Genomic DNA, 19,382 nt, shown 5'->3' with positions numbered 1-19,382 from the left:
CTTGACGTGAGATAACAATCTGGCAATACTTTTAAATATAATATTACTGGCAATACTATAGCTCTCGTACTCTATGCGGGAGACCGGGGTTCAATTCCTCTTGACGGCGATTCAAGATGGGCGAGTGAATGTTACCATAGCCCCGGGTTAACCCAAGCCATGTGAGGGAAATTGGGGAGATGGCGCATTATGTGGTCCGTTGGATGTTGCTGGGAGTTGTCTAGCAGAGCACGGGCCCTAATTGGGTCTACGTAGCTCAAAAAGAGCATTAAATACTCTAGGACTCTCCATCTAAGTAATGGTCCCTCCTGGAAATAATAGACAGGGTATATCCCTCGATATTTGTGAGTCTAGCCATGTAAAATATGCACATCTCTACTATTTATTGACAGAACATTTTGTGAATTTAAAAAACAACAACAATTATCTGTAGCTGCAACCGTAACATTCTTGCAGGCCATATTTTTAAATAATCAAGGCTCAAAGATACTTATGAGTACTATCTTGGGTGTTTGTATTGCTCTTATTGTTGAATATATAACATGATTATGAATATCCAGTCTAATACCACCAACCCAACATGCTTAGGATAGCCAAGTCATAATGTTATTTACAGATGTTTTAAAAATTAAAAGATATCCAACAAAGATTAAATTGTATATACACATGTCAACAACGTTGTTTAAAGCTCCAACTAGCTAGCTAGTAGTAACCAATGCTAGTGCTAGTGTAGCTAAATATAAAATTCAAACAAATCAACCTTAGCTAGCTAGGTAAACACTAGAAAAAAAATATAAACCAGCAATTTTAATGAGCCCAATATTTATAAAATAAGTGCCATGTTCTATTTTTTTTACCAAAAGTCCATAATTTGACAAGTTAATTTGAGAAATAATAAAGGTAAACAAACTATATGTGCATTACTTCGCTGGAAAATTAAAAATGTCTCTAAACTAACCTCGTTCTCATGTTAGTATGTCTATTTCGGCTGTGTTTTTTGCGGGATGGAAATGGATATTTAGTTATACAAACGATTAAAAACATTATTTTTAGAGTCAGAATATATGTGTTCTGTTTTATCATTTTACTACCATCATAGTTCCTAAAAAGAAACTTTCTCCTTGACACAAAAAAGAGTTTTTTTATACGCACCCCTCTCGTTTTAGCGTCCCTCTCGAATAAACGCCAGCCCTAAAAGTTAAATTTTTCAATGATATTTGACTTTTAGGTAAATCGAGCATTTACGGTAAAGTATACTGAAAGTGATTTTGTGATAGCAAAACAAAACAAAAACAGTCTCGAAGTTTTTCTTTTTTTTACGTACTTTCGCATGTTGTTATATTGTTGAAAATTGTTTTTTCTACCATCATGTTGTTCTGCTGGAATTTAACTTGTTTTCTTCATCGCTCAAATCTAGCGATAAATTGTAATCTCTCTTGGAAGACCAAGATGTGAGTGCATCCTTACAAGACCTGGCTGACCTATGTACGCCATCTGAAATCACAATACGTACGAACCAAGTTGACTTTTTTCGACAATGGTGGCGACCGTTAATGTAATTATGGCTTGAGGGACGAAATTTAGCCAATATACAATGTGAAAATTTAAATATTTTATGCCATGTTGTTTTGGTGATGTAAGAATGTAGATTTTTTCGTTAGCTCTTCTTTAAATTAAATTATTGTAAGGAATAATTCCCTGCAAAATGCTCATTTTTTTGTCTATAAAGTTATTTAGTTTTTTTAAAAAAAGAAAAGCATAAAGGTTGATTAGTTTTGATGAAAAAAGTTTTCGTAGGTTTTAATTACTATCTCGCTTACGAGGGTAGTTTTGCTTTCCAACTCCTAACCATCAAACTAACTAACTGAGTACATCCGAAATGGGTGATTACTACGTCATCAACGAGCATTCACGACCTCTGGGTTTATGATTCTAACTCGGGATATTGATCGGGTTCGAAGAAGACTAACGGGTGGTGTTAGTTGCGGTCGGTTCGGTTGTTGGTTATAACAAGACAAAGAGCCTTTTATATATGTATATTATTGGAATTCAATCTTTAGTTTCTAGCTTATTCTTACATACTATATAATAATTAAATATAAAAGTCAGTAAGTATTATAGCCATGCATCTTATCCGTCACGCCAGGAACAGCTGTAAATATTTTCTTATGTTTTGTGAAATGACCCAGTTAATTTATTTAACATATCACATTGCCATGCGATTTTTTTTTAAGATGCGCTTTCTCGATGTAATATATTCTTCCCAGAGATCTCCTCTAAATAATAAAATTTTCTTGCAATGTGACAAAAACTGTCTTTCTTTCTTTTTTATATTTCTTAAAAAACTCAATATAAAAGTTTTGGTTTTTAAACTTTGCATCACTGCCAACTTTTACGGAGCTTGCAGAAAACTTCTTCTTCAAGCTTCGTAAACTTTATTATTATTATTTTATTATTAAAATTGTTTACCCAGGACAGCTCTTCAATCTCTATTGGTACTGCTAAAAACGGAGGTCCTGCGAAGGGGTCCTTGTGCATTTAAAGCTACCTTTTAGGCTAGAAAAGTCGTGCGAGCACAGAAATCGCTTTATTTAAAGATACCAATACTTTTCTCATACTGAACGGTAAGAAGAAAGGATAGATACAAAAAAGGATAAACTTTTCATAGTCTCTGATATGACTCGGGTTAGGTTTCAACCCAAACTTCCCGCACTGAAAGTGAACGCTCTACCACAAGGTTAGCAGGCGGTTTAATGTGTTGAATTTATCCCGCAATATTCAACGCTCACATTTGCATAATTACCATTGGTCAGTTAATTACACGTGATCAAACTGAACTCACAACATAGCGCAAAGAGGAACCAAAAAACATTTACACGAACGTTTTGAGTTGAGGTGAAGACTTGCTGCATACGTTTGTCTCTGCTTGAGCAAACGTGATTACAAGTTGGATGGACTTACTGTAAACACTCCTCTTCGTTTGTTCCTTTATCTTGATCGTGTACAAAAACTTCGCAAAATTTACAATTTTGTTTTGGCTTGGCAAGTAACACGAAGAATTTTACTTGTTGTTTACATGGTAAGAAAATGTTTGTTTGCTCTTTAAAATTATTTTTTTGGAAATTATACATTTTTTTAAAAAAAACTGCAATATTAGTTGAACACAACCAGCTTTAAAAACAAGTTGAGGACATCCCAGTCTTTTACACTTACGTACTTTATAAGAAAGTTTAAAATAACTACACAGGTGGAACTTTCTGCACATGAACACGAACAATGAGCATTTAGAAAAAAAGATGACTTAAGACCATGGCCTTGTGAAATACCAATTATGCAAAATTAAGCGTTCCCCGATATATTTTGCGTGAGTTGTACAGTTATAAATAGTCTAGGTAGCTTATAAGATTACGTTTATGTTATTTCCAAGTAAATTTAACCACGTGTAGACGCATCTTAAAAATTATGCGACGCATTTACTCTCTTATTAAAAATTAAAGTTTCAGGAAAAATAATTTTACTTGTAACTTGTTTTTAAAAGATCTATATAGAAACTAAACTCTAATAACTTCATTTTTAACTTTTAGATACATCTGATTGTTAGCCAGTAAAATGGTTGCACCGAAGTTATCCACTTTGTTCTTATGTCTCACTTTCATTGTAGCTGTTATAGGTATGTTCTTTTAAGTTTAGCTTAAAATATTAATTAAGCGACTGCCTTGTTTGTTTTATTAGCAGATTATTCATAAAAAAAGTTGTTTTTTTGGTTTTGGTCGATAGAAAAAAAGGAGGAAGTAATTCATCTCTTGCACCAATCGATTTGACAACTTTCTTTTATTCCCTTAAGAACTTTACTCCGCAATAATAACACTAAGTTTTTTGTGTCTTTTAGTCCGTGTTTAAATTTAAATTCTTTGTCACCATCAATAGACAGTCTTTCTAATTGCATTTATGTTTCTGTTAGGATATCCTGTTGTTAAAACTGCTTCATTATCTGATGTCGAAGGTAATGCTCCACTTTTTATTTTAAAAGAATGTTTGAAGTTTTAATAACCTTGTATAATGAGCAGATATCAGATGCTTATTGCGCCTGTAACCAAATCCAAATGATGTTGGATAGACAATTTCATAAATCAATATGAAATAGAATTCCTTCCGTATATATTTTTGGTATTAGTCGGTCTAGCCAAAATTGATAAAACTAACTTTGTAAACCAACTCGTAATAAGAATATATTTCAATACAAGAAGGATGTCAAACTAAGGAGGTAGAAATCTTCATCTTTTAAAATCCTAGTATTTTCTTTAATGTAGCAAAAATGCAACTAATTTTGTAACAGGCCCTTCTCGAGGTAAGTAATATTTTACGGAACGTGTAAGAAAAAAATGGCAGGATTCAGGTGGTGTCTAATTTGTTTACCGGTGAACATTTCATTTAGAAGACTTTTTGGAGAGAAGAAAATACACTTGCTAAACAATTTTATCTGTAAAACTAAAATGTCTTTCAGGCTTGATTTTAATGTGGTGACGAAAATACAATCAAATTTTCTCTGAGTTTTTATTTGAAGAAGGTCACTATTATTTTTTTATTGCTAAAAAATAAACAATATACACGTTTTATTCTAATAACCAGTAAAATCTGTCTGTTATTCTTATTTATCAAACCGTTTTTAGTTTGGTTCTTATGGAGTCTTTTCTCCTTGCTTTCATAATAAGTCAAAACAGAACGATCCAAAAAGAACTTAAATCCTGAATCGTTCATAGTTTGGGAAAATTTCAGACTTAGGTTGTTGTTAGTTAGAAAACAATAATTTTAGTACAAAGCTGTTCTTATTTTATCCAGGTTCTGAGGCTGGTGTTCTTATGAAATTGTTCTTATTAAAAAAGCGTGTATGAAAAAATCTAAGCATCTCTGCTTTTATGATATGCTCCAAAGTTGTCTAACAGCAACACGTATTGCAAAAACTATTAAAATTAATTCACTTCCATCAAGATAGTAAGTTATTATTTTGTTTTTAGATGTTTTGGAACAGCTGAAGGATAAGACTGACACAGCGAAGGAGGTAACTGGAATTGCGCGAGGCTTTCTTGTTGGTCCAGTCCACCATGCAAATGGTAAAGCACCAATCAAACCTAAGTATTTTGATCACGTGCACGGTGATGCACATGGCTTTTATGGAGGGATACCTTATCTTGGTGCCTACGCTGGTTTGGGGCACCATGCAGCGATGATTGGTCATCCCCATCATCCATACCTTAGCGATGACCATAATCTTGGTTACGGTGGCATTGGTCATGGTTATCATCATAATCATTACAATCAGGGTGTCAGCGTGGATCATGGTGATGGTCTTGGATATAACATTTACACGCCTACTCACGGTCACGACCACGGACATGGACATATTTCCGACCATGGGCATGGCCACGTACATGGCATTGCACCATCTGACTTCTACGGGTACAATGATGGATATAATTACCATGCAGATGTTGGTGGTGTCAATTATCATCATGGTTTTGGACTTCACAACCATGAACATCAGACAAAAAATAAAAATCACGCACCTGTCAATCAAGGACCACATCTTGTTGTTAATCCTGATGGTATTCATAAGCACATAGCTGGACAAGGTCAGTATAAAAGCAAAATTATTCGAAAGAAACTGACAAAGAAGAGTCATTTGAAAAGAAAAGTTAAAAAAGCAGCAAAAAAAAACTTAGGACATTTCCATTATAAAATAATTAAAAATAAAAGTACTGAAAAAGCTACTGCACGTAATTATATTGGGCATGGAGTGCATTTTATTTCGGATGATCATGGTTGTTATCATGGAAACGGATTAAATGGTGCTGAAAATTTATGCAACTTTCATGGATTAGATGAAATGTTGCCTGATTTAAATCATATTCCTTCAATACATCACCCTGCTGTCAAAAGTCCTGGAGCACATTCTCATTTTACTAGATATGGTGGTATAAATCCTGCTAATTTGTGGGATCCACATGATCAACATTATCCAGATTACACTGGCCATAACGAAAATGTTGAGCAGATGCTTGATATGAATCCTGGTGTACATGTCAATAAGGATGGTCATCTTGGACTTGGTCTTCTAGGAGTTCACAAAGGTCACGAAGATGTCGGTGTAGTTGGTGTTCACATAAATCATGATGCTCCCGTTCAAGATTTAACAACTGATCATGGCCTAGGTATAGGTCACAGTATAGTTCATAATATCCATAAAGGTCATGCATACAATACAGGCCTTGGATCACATAGCAACCACGTTGAAAACGAGGTTCATGGTCCTGAAATTAATAAAAATATAGATGCAGTATCTAGCTTTCATACAGATGGACTGTTGCCAGGACCTAGTCATATTCCATTGGGACATCACCCTGTTGTCAAAAGTCCTGGAGTACATTCTCACTTTGCTAGATATGGTGGTGTTCATCCTGCTGGTGTGTGGGATCCACGTAGGCACCACTATCCTGATTATACTGGCCATATTGAGCATGTTGAGCAGATGATTGATATGAATCCTGGTGTACATGTAACCCAACATGGTCATCTAGGACTTAGTCTTTTAAGAGGTCACAAAGGACACGAGAGTGTTGGTGCACTTGGTGTTCATATGAACCATTATGCTCCCGTTCAAGATTTAACAACAACTGGCCTTGGTTTAGGTCACAATGTAGGTCATACGCTCAATGTTGGTCATAATATCAATAAAGGCCATCTATTTCATACAGGCTTTGACCCAAACATCAATGACATCGGAAGTGATAGACATTGGGATGACATGAGTCAAAACATAAATCCGGTATCTGGTTTTAATACAAATTTTGATAATAGTGACATCTCATACGCTGGGATTGAGCCTAATTTTGAAGGTCATGGTGACTTTTACGCTTCTCATGGACGCGATGGTTATACCCATAATCTTCGGCCCGATGTTTTTCATGGTTTTGGCGTACATAATCATCCTAATGTAGCACTACATACTGAGCATACAGCCCATCATCTGCCAGTGCACCATGTATTTGTGAAAGATCCTTCTCCGCAGGTTCGTCACTACGATGGACATAGCCATCACGCTGATAATTACTTAGGATATGTTCAACATCACACTGGGATGGAGAGTATTTTACAGGGGGATGACTCTCCTCATGAGGAAAACGAATTTGAAAACAACGAATACGATGACACCGTGTCTGGACATAAAAAAGAGTTCGTGGGTAAATTTTTTGACAATTTTGACACTTTTCACCCGCGTCAAAAACCATGGTGGACATGGTAAGCGATTTTTATTGGTTTAAATTGCGAATTGTGAAAAGTAATCAAAATATAACGAATTGTAGAAAGAGCCGAATAAATGAATAGGTGATTTTTAGGGACATTTGGACTACTGACTCTGCATGTTTATAAGATATAGCTAATTTAAAAACGTGTTAAATTTATATTAGATCTAGTTACCAGAAGTTGATAAATACGTTATATAAATATATTTAAACGTTGTGGACGAATTGCAAATGTTTTAGTCTTTGCAAAATATTTTTCTTCCAAAAATAAACATCCTATTCGTATCTGTTTTAAATAATTCCATTAGTCATCTACCTTCTTCAAATCGAATTTGAGCGAACTGCCAGTGATTAGAGTCTTATAGTTTCGTGCTTGGTGATGATAAGTCACGTCTTCATGAGTTTTGTTGTAGTAAGCCAAATTCCTGATGTGCGTTTATCTAGTGAAACAATTTTGTTGTACTTTGTGTTATTGAAACGAGTCAATTTTCTTTTTGTATCAATTAGAGGAATGTTTAAGAAAAAAATATATAGTTTTTTGTTTAAGTTTGCTTTCCTTCGACAGTCGATATTAGGCATAAGGAAATACCTGTTACAAAAACTTGTTATCTTCCAGAAGGTAATTCAGAGACTTATCTTTATTAAATAATTAGTTGCAAATATGTCAAGTCAACACGCTTTACATATGTCGAATATTACTGTCATTATACTTAGTTAGATGGGAAGAAAGAAAAATGTCACCTTCCATGGCTAAGAAGTAGTTAGGTCCGCCCTTCAATGTAACGCACACTCATTTTGAATATACCAAAGTTCACTTTCCAATATTCACAATATTTTCAAGTTATGTGATTCGATTGTTAGTCTTGATATTTTTTGTTACTGAATTTAACAAACTCTTTTTCCCAAGTTTCAATGGCTGCATTGTGTGTTTTCCGTACTGTTTTAATATTTGTTCACTGCAGCGTTCCTATCGTCGCAGTTTTACACATTTTTTTTACTGTATGTGTTTCCGAGGAATGACCAGAAAGATTTGCATTGCAGCTTTATTTTGGATCCCGGCAGACCCCTTATTTTACCGGCTTTGTTTTGAACGCGTAATAGACCAATCGCGAGACTCCATTTTCATTAATAACCAAACCATGATTTTTACGGACTCAACATGCGCACGAAGGAAGCATGTAGGTATTTTGTTGATCTTTTTCTGTTCTAAATACTTTGTATCTATAGGATTATTTATTTCCTGTGTGTTTTCACATGTTAAGATGAATATTTTATCACGTTTTTTAGGCATGTATAAATCTAAAATGAACCAAATTTAAGATTTTGACTATAATCTCCAATCATGAGGCAGCATCCTGCTTCTTAAGCTAGCTAGCTTTATAAATACTAAAATTCTTATGCTAAATTAAACTAAGTAGCTACATTTTTTACTACTGTTATGAGAACTTATTCCGCAAAATAAAATTGCTGAGTATTTTTTTAAACCAAAGTAGATATTATCACTTTTTCGCACTTTATTTTTGATTATCTACTATTTTTGCTTTAAGAGAAGGATTTTTCGAGGGAAGAAACGTTCGCAAAGAAAAACTTTTGCGGCAATTTATCTCCATCTTCCGCAAAAGTTTCTTTCCGAAAAATCAAAAAAGTTAAGAAATAAATGCGAAAAATTTAACACAAAACACACAAAATACAGCACACTGTAAACATTTAGTCAAAATATATTCTAATAATTTAGTATCTCTGCTTTTATTATTAAACCACTGTGACCAAAGATAACCAGATAAAAACAGAATTTAATAACCAACATTAGTGTCTTTTAACTCTGGTATTCCTGGAAAATCTTTCTTATTTTTTGTCAATGTACCCTGTATGCGTATTTTTACTACAGGACGCCCACAGAACGTATATACAGAACTTTCACATTCTCTTACTACCCATTGGTTTAACAACTCTAGACAGCAATAACTGACTTCTTTGTTATCGAATGGAAATCTTAGAATATTAATTGATGATAAACATCTTTCGAATAGGATAATGTTTTGATTTCATTTTGATGCCAGCAGATTCTAGTTTTACGGCTTCAAATATGATATGTATGGTTATTTATGTTGGTCTAACTACAGAGTATTGTGGATATTTTTGAAATATATTAATAAGATATTTTTGACTTCATCCATGTACATTCTAAGATATAATCTTACCTAATTAAAGCCTATTTTGGCATGTTAATTCATTCTTTAAATTTAACAAAAGGGAAAGCAATCTGAAGTGAAAAAAGTGCTAATTTTTGGGTAAAAAGTGATAACACATTGCTAGCTAGACTATGCGCGGTGCCTAGCCCACACACAGTTTTAATATATGGCAGGCACAACACAAAAGGCAGCTACAGCTTCGAACATAACATAGTGAAAAGCCGGCAGATTTTTACATCCTGACCACAAGTGGTTCAGAACTGTGTTTCAATCTAGGTAGCACGCACTCCAAATTAACAATGTTCACAGCGTGTTTAAGCTCTTTGTGTCTTAAGTTATTACGTTATGCCTAAGTCAACCTTTGAAGCCTATCGGCTACAGAGTAGTGGCCAAACCATACTACTTTCTATATCGAGAAGTAGTTAAAAATAAAAAAATATGTCCGGGGTTGTAGCTACTGTCTCAAGTTTTTTCGTCATTGTTCCAACAAAGATGAAATAGTCACCCTGTATTCAATAGGCTTCTACGCATGCGTAGATTAGGTAGAGAGCGTGTAAAATTTCTTCACTGCGCTCACACGACGGAATAATGCACGTCGTGGCCTACGAAAGTCGCAAAACTCCAAGAAAATGGTCGTGCTGACGCCAGCAACAAGTTGCATGTTTTAAGAGTTTCAGTTTAACTGAATAACCTAAGATCTGAAGTTCTAAGTCTGACATCAAGCAATATCATATAACATACACATTGTGATCACTTGTGCTGGTTGAAATTGTAATTCTCCTGTAAGTAATAAAAATTTAAGTTATTGTAATGTAATTGTTATTGGATAGTCAGTGGAATCTTACTCTGAAGATAATTGTTGAAACCAGTAACACGCACGAAATTGTTACCGCTTACATTTGTTTTGGGGGGGGGGGGGCGATAAAATGAAAAATATGTCAGCTTCTACCTTTTAACAATATGAAGTACTTAATGGGGTGAATGATTTTATGAAATTAAATTACTCCATGCTTTTTTTCTTTTATAGGAATATGACTTATAAGAATAACAGGTTAGGATTTTAAGTTGAGGACAATGGGGAAATAGGAATAATGAACAGTCTGGTTAGAATTTTGATTTTTATATAAAAAGGGTGTATTTTTTCTATTTTCCATGTATGTTTAATTCATTTTAAACCCACAAATTTATCTTACAGTCTTTTTGTTAATAAACGAGTGTTTTTCTGTCCACACACATAAAAATAAAAGGTGATAACACAAAGCTTGAACATTGATGAAAGGCCAATCTGGAGGTCTTAAATTTAAAAACCTTTCTAAGGTAGTTAAAACTCTTGCGAGCTTCCTTACTATGTCATCCTTGTACTGTAAATAGTCAAAAAATATGTAGTAAATAGTTTTCTTATTTTTAAGAAACTCTTAAAAAAGACTTTTAACATCAAACAAAACAGGGTACCGTTAAAGAAGTTTTTTTTAATTAAAGTCATGCGTAGGAGAGTAAATAATCGTTGTGTAAATCAACTGCGCTGGAGAGCTAATTGTTGACAAAACGGTTTTCTTTTTAAGTAACCTTGGCAAGCATTAGTAAAGACATTACATGATGTTGATTGATGTGTTTTAAACTTTTTATAAATTCTTGTAAGCAACTTCGCAATTGTGTGGAAAATACTATTTTATAAGCTATAAAAAGCTACAACAACATATGTGTACTGAAATATGTCAGCAGAAGTAAATCAGAATTTGTTTTATTTCAGAAAGTATCCGTTTTAATTTCGCAGAAAATTCGACTTATTTTTATGCATTAAAATGTATTTGGTTGTATTCCAGGAAGCATTTGTTGCGATATTTTCTTATATTTAGATATATATCAATCCAACAAATCATCCTGGAAATTAGGTTACCGAAAATACTGTCGCTAGCAAGTTTTTATCTCCATTAACTATATCATTATATTTAACATCGTCTATAATCATCGTCAAATATCATTGGCAGTATGGACTAATTAAAAAAGAGTAACTTTTAGTTTCGTATAAAATGATAAAACGGCTCAACGAGAAGAGGTTATGAAATCAAATTACGTTTGTTGATTTTAACATTAGCTATGTTCTCTAGGACGAGAAGAGGATCTTGGCATTAATAACATTGCATGGTGAGTATCTATTTGAAGGAAAAGGTCATATGGGATATAATTCTTTAAAGTCTATCATAATTCGATGTTTATTAACAAAAACATCTACACATTACTTCAACAACTGATTTAATTAAAATGTATATTTTTACCTAACAACGAATTAACCTTAAAAAATATTATTTGCAAAATGTATTTTTACTCTTTGAGATACTTTCCATTTTTTGCTAAGCAACCATTAAGCAACTTTCCAATCAAATCTAAAACAATTTTTAGCAAATCAATTACTAGATCAAAACTTATAGTTGATGGAAACGCAGTGATTATAACATATGAAAACAAGTCCAATAATTTAAAACATTTTGTACAAATTTAAGAGAGCTTGCTCATCAACCGAAGCAAACCTTCTCTCAAGAGAACTATTAAATCACTACCTTTAGAATTATTCTAGCGTATAATTTCTTATTTTTAAGGGTTTATATTCTTTGTATAAATCTATAAACTTCTAGGAAATATAATTTATACGTGATCATAATGTGAGAAAGCCACAGAAAAATTTGTACAATTTTTTTTTAATAATTGGACTTGTCGCCACAGGTAAAAACTTGTTAGTTATAAAAAACTTTTTTTTTACAATTTCCGTACAGTGTTGGTGAAATATGCACATAAAAGTTCCATACAATGTCATCTCTGATACTATATAACAGTAACTATTGGCTACGTGTCCAACTTAGTATGCACCATGTTGTACAACCTGCTATGTTATATACTTTGCACAATGATGGAAATGATATCAAGTATAAAGGCATGCCACGTAACAAAAGTCAACTGTATGCAGAAATTTCGGCACTGAAATTGTCACATTCTAAAGACTTCAAAGTGTTAAAGCCAGATCAATTGGAGATTATGTTACCATCAAATGGCTCTAATGAAACGGACTCCAGCAAATTCGATACGACTATTACCTATTTTCTCATCAGAAAAGGAACAAATCTTCCAAAGCCACGAGGAGGGTGGAAAACTCCACTGCCGCCTATGTGTGGAGATGATAAAAGGAGTTATGCATGTTTTCAAGCGAAAAAGAAACGCAATGAATTTGCGCATGCGCACAATATGAGTATGAAAACACAAGAATTTGAAGATACTTGGAATGATATAATTGATATTGTCACTGAACTTGGTTGCTACCCGAACTATGAACAACTCATGAAAGACCTCAAATCAGCTCCACTGGAACCACATATTTCAAATATATATAAAATCATACAGAAAGAATTAGCGTATTTACAAACTGATTTTACACAACTAAAATGTGATAATGAAACGCTCAGAAATGATTTGGTGATAACGAAATCTCAGTTGCAACAAGTTAACATTGAAAGTAAGTCTTCAGATAGGCAATCCTGTTTTCATGTGTTTTTTACTAAATACTCATAGATAGCTCTTTGTTGAGTTTCTCCCTAAATCTTTTTAATTTTGCAATAAGTACTCAATCTGTAACCTAAAATAAGGATTGACGAATGATTTGGTCCAGTTCCAATATTTTAAAACGTCAATTCTATTGAGACTTGTAGTATATTCTTTTCTCAAATTGTATTTCTACTTATTAATTTTTTCTTGAAAGAAACTAACAATTTAAGAAAAGGGTTTAACATAATAAAATAAAAATTAATCCTCCAGCTTTTTTTCTCATACAACCAGTTCTTGTCCCCGAAACACTTATAGATAAACATCTAAAAGAGCTCTGAGGAGGAGAATGAGCACGTGTAAAGAAACTTGTAAAAACGTTTTTATCAGACCAAAAGAGATATGGCAATGCGACGTAATATTTTAGGATGCTTCAATAAAGTAGAAGCAACGTAATTAGTATTGTTTAAAAAATTATTTTAGAACTTGAAAATATGCTGCAAGACTTCAAAGATTTGGATAACACTGTGGATGGAATTAAATCCCAATTAGATGAGAAGATAGATAGATGTGAGTTGGAAGAAAAAGCAAGCAAGAACGATTTATATCTTATAAAAAGTGAATTAGAAAAGAAAATTTGTGATCATACTCCATCTCCAAAAAGAAAATCAATTGAAGATTTAAATATGCCAGATGGGAACAGTTTAAAAAAAGATACCGTGTAAGAATATATGAAGATACTGCCTAAGCGTGAATTGTGGAAGGTTGCAAAAATATTTTTCTACAAGAGCGTTTTTTAACTACTTTCTCCAATTTAGATTTTCATCTAAAAAAGTTATCTAAAACATGAATTACTTTTTCTATAGCATTATAATTTCAAAAAAAACATGAAAGAAATAATATGTGTTGTTCACATCTTTTTAATTTCTCACTAGGATACGTACATACAAAGACAACAATGGCCATACGATCATGAAAGTACTGGCAAATGGAAAGGACACAAACTTGAAGCTTCAGATATCTTCTACTATGAATGAATACGATATCACTGAACTGCAAAAAAATCAGGATTACACAGTGGAGCGTATCGGACAGTACTTGTTTGTCAGGTTGTTCAAGCAGGTACCAATACAGCTGTATGATTTGAACATGACAATGTTGGATGTTGAAGGTAACTGTAAAGAAATGAAGTTAGAGGGTAAGACACAGCGATGTTCATCTTAAATGCTCAAAATCCTTTACCAACCGGTTCAATAGATGCTGTTGGTATATCTATATCATTTTTGTTTTATATATCAGCATTTTTTTAGAGTCTTTACACGATTGCACGCTTTCAACACGTGACACAACTTTTACAGTATCCTCGCACACTTCTGAAGAGTTTAATGAACTGATCGACCGTGTGAAAAACGTCCCATACAGTAACAAGCCGATAGCCTACCAATCAAGTGGTAACAGTCACACAACGTATTTGTCACGAGACGAATGGAAATTGCTTGGTCAGCGATACACAAAAACATTTTTCACAAAAGAGTTTAATAACATTCTGTCAGAGGCATTGCAATTTCCACCTTACGTAAGAAATAGTGAAGTGTCTGAGTGGGCTTACCGCATTAAAACTACCATGAGTGGTTACAGAGAAGGCGTGGTTGCTGTTATCACAGATTATAACACGCTTGAACATATTCAATTCCTAAAATTCGAAACTAAAGGCATGCCGAAATTGATACAAAGCAACTACACCAAACGGATTCTATTCATGTATTTAAACTCAAATATAATGTTTAACATACGATATACTAACTCGTCATGCTTTCTTCAAGTACAAAAAGAGTTTGAAAATGGCGAGAAGGATATCCAACTTTTGTCTATTGCAAATTCAAGTTTTATTTTAACTGGTGACATCACGTTCGTCAACGTTGTGTTAGCTGAAAACTTTGTCAAAAGTGACTACTCGTATTTTTGCAAAGATTGTCATCTGCTGGACAAAAATATAAATGAAAGTGATGATAAAATAAAAAAGTTTTTCTGTAATTTAATTGCTCAATACGAACAAATTAGTAAGCGAGTGAGTAAAGATGAGGTCACAAAAAGGTTCATGGAGGTCATCAGCTCAATAGTTAGTTTTATGGCAACAAGAAAATCCATGTTCCCTCTACTGCCGACCCTAAATAAAGACACAGGCCACCAGGTACGCTCGATCATGCTCAATAAGGAGCAAATGGATATTCTGCATAGTAAAGAAACAAAGAAAATCATTGTGGGAGATTATGGCACTGGCAAAACTTTACTGGGAATATATTATCTAAAATATTTGGCTGAACGTGCAGAAAAGGATACGTTGATCTTTCACATCACTTGGGATTCAAAAAGTCTGTTGGTCTACGACGTGGAAAGCTTCGTGCAGAATATTCAACATAATGAGCATGTTGGTATTGTTGCCATTAGTATTGTTGAGTTAGCTACAAGGCTTAGCTTGAATAAATTACCATCATTGTCGCAGCTACTTAAGGAGATGGTAAAAACGTACAAGGGGTTACTACTTCATGTTGTGATTGACGAATGCGACTGTGGAAGGTTGTCAGTAAAACAAGCTCAAGAATTAAAATCAACTCTGTCCATGAAGGAACTCGATAGATCGCACATCATTATTTTACCGCAAAGTTTGGAAAAACGTAGGACGCACATTTCGTTTAAGAAAAGGACGGTGCACGATCAATACCAGTACAAAGAAACTGGAATGGGTGTTTTCACCTTACATCACTGCATGAGAACAACTTTGCAAAATTTCAAAGTTATACATCGATTGGAGAATGCAGTAGAAGGCAAGAAAAACATATCTCATCACCCAAAGATGGTGAAAGATACAATAAAACGTCAGAAATCTTTGACTCAAAGGTTATCTCCCTTTCTGGAAAGAAAAAGTTTTTCCGACGAAGCTGATGAAGTGTTTACATTTGACAAAAAAGTTGTAAATGCTTCGTCATCACCAGGAAGAACAAAAGAAATACAACTACCTTTGGATATAGATTCCAATGTACCACCTAAGTTAACTGATTCAAATATCAAAACAGAAACCATGTACCACTACAGAACAAGCTCTGTTATTGGTCATAACATTCAAGGAGAAATACCAATCATCTTTTCGTTTGAGGACGGAGAAAAAACAAACAGTGAAATTATAATTCTGTTGGCAATAACATTAAATGCATTTAAATTTTCCAACCACAACGTGAATCGACTTATCCTCTGTGAAAGCACGTTCTGTCAGCTCATAATGAAGTATGTTCTTCATTTACTGGACGTTGATACAATAACTTACAATTCAATCTCCAACTGGAAATTACAATGCATCAATGGAAATGAAATTGAATCTCTACCAGCCAGTAATGATTTTACATTACTGACAAACTATCAAGGTGCAAGAGGAAGGGAAGCAGATGAAGTTATTTTGTGTATGGAAGACGATAATCTGACACCAAAGCATTTAATGTTGGAATGCTTGAGTAGGAGCACGTCCAGAATATGTATAGTATTCTTTAACAAAAGAAAATCAATCGCTTCTTCATCAAGCTTTCTAAATCTGTTCAAAGCCAAGGAGAGGTCGAAATCTTCGTCAAATGACTTGCTTAACTTGAGCAGAAATGAAGAAAATGATTTGCTAAAGAAAATTTGCATCAAAAGTGTTTCAGGTAATATAACAGATAGTCTCTATGTAGAGGGGAAGGAAGATGGTGAGATCAAAGTCAATAAAGGAGCAAGAAGGTTTAAAAATTTTTATGCTTGTTTGGACGCACTGCTTCGCGACGTTTGCTTCGACGAACCTGAACAAGACCAGGTGCATTACATGCTGTATAGAAAGTAAGAGTAATTTATTTACTTTTTTGTTCATCAATCCATCTTTTTTCTTTTTTCTATTTTCTATTATTTTTCTTTTTTCTATTATTATACACAATTTTTAAATTTGATTTTAGGCTACAACAACCAATACAGGTAAAACATTTGGTGTGTACTTACATGAATGAAAACACAAGTATGTTGGCTTGGACGAATGAAGGCTTTGATTATGCTTTGCAGAAAAGGAAATTCAAAGAAAATAAAGAATACAGCAACTGGTGTGAAGTTCCTGTTCTGTTTGATGGAAATTGCCGAATGGAAGATTTGGAGTATGGAAGTACTTACCAATTTTCAGTGGTTGCTTATAGTAATGTGGGAGTCGCCAAACCAACTGTTTTGACGTACAAACACGAGTATGTTTTTTGGTTTTATTTTGTTGTTGTTGTTATTGTCGTTGTTGCTGTTATGGTTACTGTTGTTGTCGCCGTTTTTGTTGTTATTGTTATTGTTGTTTACAAACACGAGTATGTTTTGTTTTTTGGTTTTATTTTGTTGTTGTTGTTGTTATTGTCGTTGTTGTTGTTATTGTTACTGTTGTTGTCACCGTTTTTGTTGTTATTGTTATTGTTATTGTTGTTTACAAACACGAGTATGTTTTGTTTTTTGGTTTTATTTTGTTGTTGTTGTTATTGTCGTTGTTGTTGTCGCTGTTGTTGTTTTGTCACCGTTTTTGTTGTTATTGTTATTATCGTTGTTGTCGTTCTTGTTGTTGTTGTCGTTTTTGTTGATAAATATAACTTTTTATGTTAATTTTTTGCTGTAAATTTGCTGTCCTTACTTTCCACACTGCTGTTATTATCTCTTAATTTTTTCAATAGAATTCCTGGCGAGAAGAAATTTGATGGTAACTAAATTTTAATTTATCTTGTTTCTTAATTTTTTTGGTCATAATTACGCTTATTTCACTAAGGCTGTTAGGTTAAACTTTTATGATTTATAAAATCGGAGGATTCACAATGACTTGTGTCAGTAGATAAGTGCCACATACTACCACATAAGGTTGCTGCGACATAGTTATTATAGGGCTCCATTGCTTTCTTTGTTTCTGACACGGATCGTATACAAGGAAACAGTATAGGCTTAGATGCGCTTTTTAAAATAAAACTTACAAAAAAAGTATGTTTTTCCCTCGACTTTAAGATTTCCTTTCCAAATTTTTTACTCTAACGGATTTAGCTAAAGTGTGGCTAAAGTGTCACTTGAACTGATTGTGAGTAACGTGAACTCCTAAATGAAGCAAGATTCTGATTTTACGTAAGGTTCATATCCGTTTAAGCTCCTAAATGACCTTTTTGCTTTATAAAAGAAAACAAAATGAAAAAAATTGTGAAGTAAACAGTGATGATTTCGCCTTTTAGATATTCGCGATTTCTTACAGTACGGTGATGTGGCGCAAATGACTGATGTGCTCAGAAGTCAGCCTAACATTATCAAAGAAAGAGGTTATCGTGGAGACACGCCATTATTATATGCAGCAGACTGCCAATCAGTGAGTATGGTGCAACTGCTGTTGGATTATGGAAGTTGTGTGTTTGAAGTTAATGATAACAAAGAGACAGCTTACCATGTCAGTGCCATAAATGGTCATGCGGCCATCTTGGAAACATTACTGCACCATAGTTGTTCAGCAATTAACTACGTGGACAAAAACAATAACACTTCCCTGCATTGTGCGTCGCTGTATGGCTCTGTTGAATGTGTACGGTTACTTCTGGAACATGATGCAGATACTGAGTTGACGGACAAAAATGGTAGAACAGCTGCAGAGGTTGCATGCACAGGGTGGGGGGCTGAGCAAAATAACCGGATTGTAATAGAGGAGATATTTACGCATTTTTTCCTTAAAAAGAATAATAAATAAATAACGCTCTGTTTTTTCTTCGCATAAGTCGACTGAACAAGACTTGTAATCTGTCGACGAACAACTAACCTGGAAACGAGTTAGTAAGTTTGAAAATTTTAGGTAATATTCTGAGTTCTAGTCTAATTAGTAAAAATAATTTTAATCCTGTGCGGAAATGGAAGGACAAATCCTGTTATACAAAAATCATTACCTGTGGTTTTCACAATTTTACAATCTTACATAAAATGCACTGAGAAAGGGGTGTTTCAAGTGGTCTGAGAATCTGAGGGAGGCTAACTTGCCCATTCTAAAAGTAATGTTAACGCATTGGTGGATTAAAAAAAAATGGTCGACGTCTTCTAATCAAACTTGAACTCTGGAAGAAAAAAAAGAGTTTGGAACTTTCATTCTTCCGTGGTTTTATTGACAAGTATAGTAAAAAATAGTAAATTCGGTTTCGCTTAATTTCGCGTTTGAAAACGTTAAATGAAGTATCTTGCATTTTGAAAAATTGTACAAGGGAAACAACACATATTTTTATTTTATTTTTATATTCACTACATAAACATTACACAATGTGAGATCACGAAAAAAATGTCAGATTTAAATTCCAATAGA

At 33.8% G+C, this 19,382-nt stretch overlaps 1 protein-coding gene across 1 annotated transcript; it reads left to right on the top strand.

The window, feature by feature from the left end:
• The first annotated feature begins 11,350 nt into the window (after nt 1-11,350).
• On the top strand, nt 11,351-19,074 carry LOC130630739 (uncharacterized). The gene is made up of 8 exons (XM_057444337.1): nt 11,351-11,638; nt 12,265-12,998; nt 13,508-13,745; nt 13,960-14,222; nt 14,335-16,885; nt 16,999-17,274; nt 17,740-17,765; nt 18,280-19,074. Exons 2-8 carry the CDS (start codon nt 12,299-12,301, stop codon nt 18,780-18,782), a joined length of 4,557 nt encoding a protein of 1,518 aa, XP_057300320.1. The 5' UTR covers nt 11,351-11,638; nt 12,265-12,298; the 3' UTR covers nt 18,783-19,074.
• The last annotated feature ends 308 nt before the right edge of the window (nt 19,075-19,382 follow it).

Source organism: Hydractinia symbiolongicarpus, chromosome 2 (assembly GCF_029227915.1).
Source record: "Hydractinia symbiolongicarpus strain clone_291-10 chromosome 2, HSymV2.1, whole genome shotgun sequence".
NCBI lineage: Eukaryota > Metazoa > Cnidaria > Hydrozoa > Anthoathecata > Hydractiniidae > Hydractinia > Hydractinia symbiolongicarpus.
This window is presented reverse-complemented; position numbering and strand designations above follow the sequence as displayed.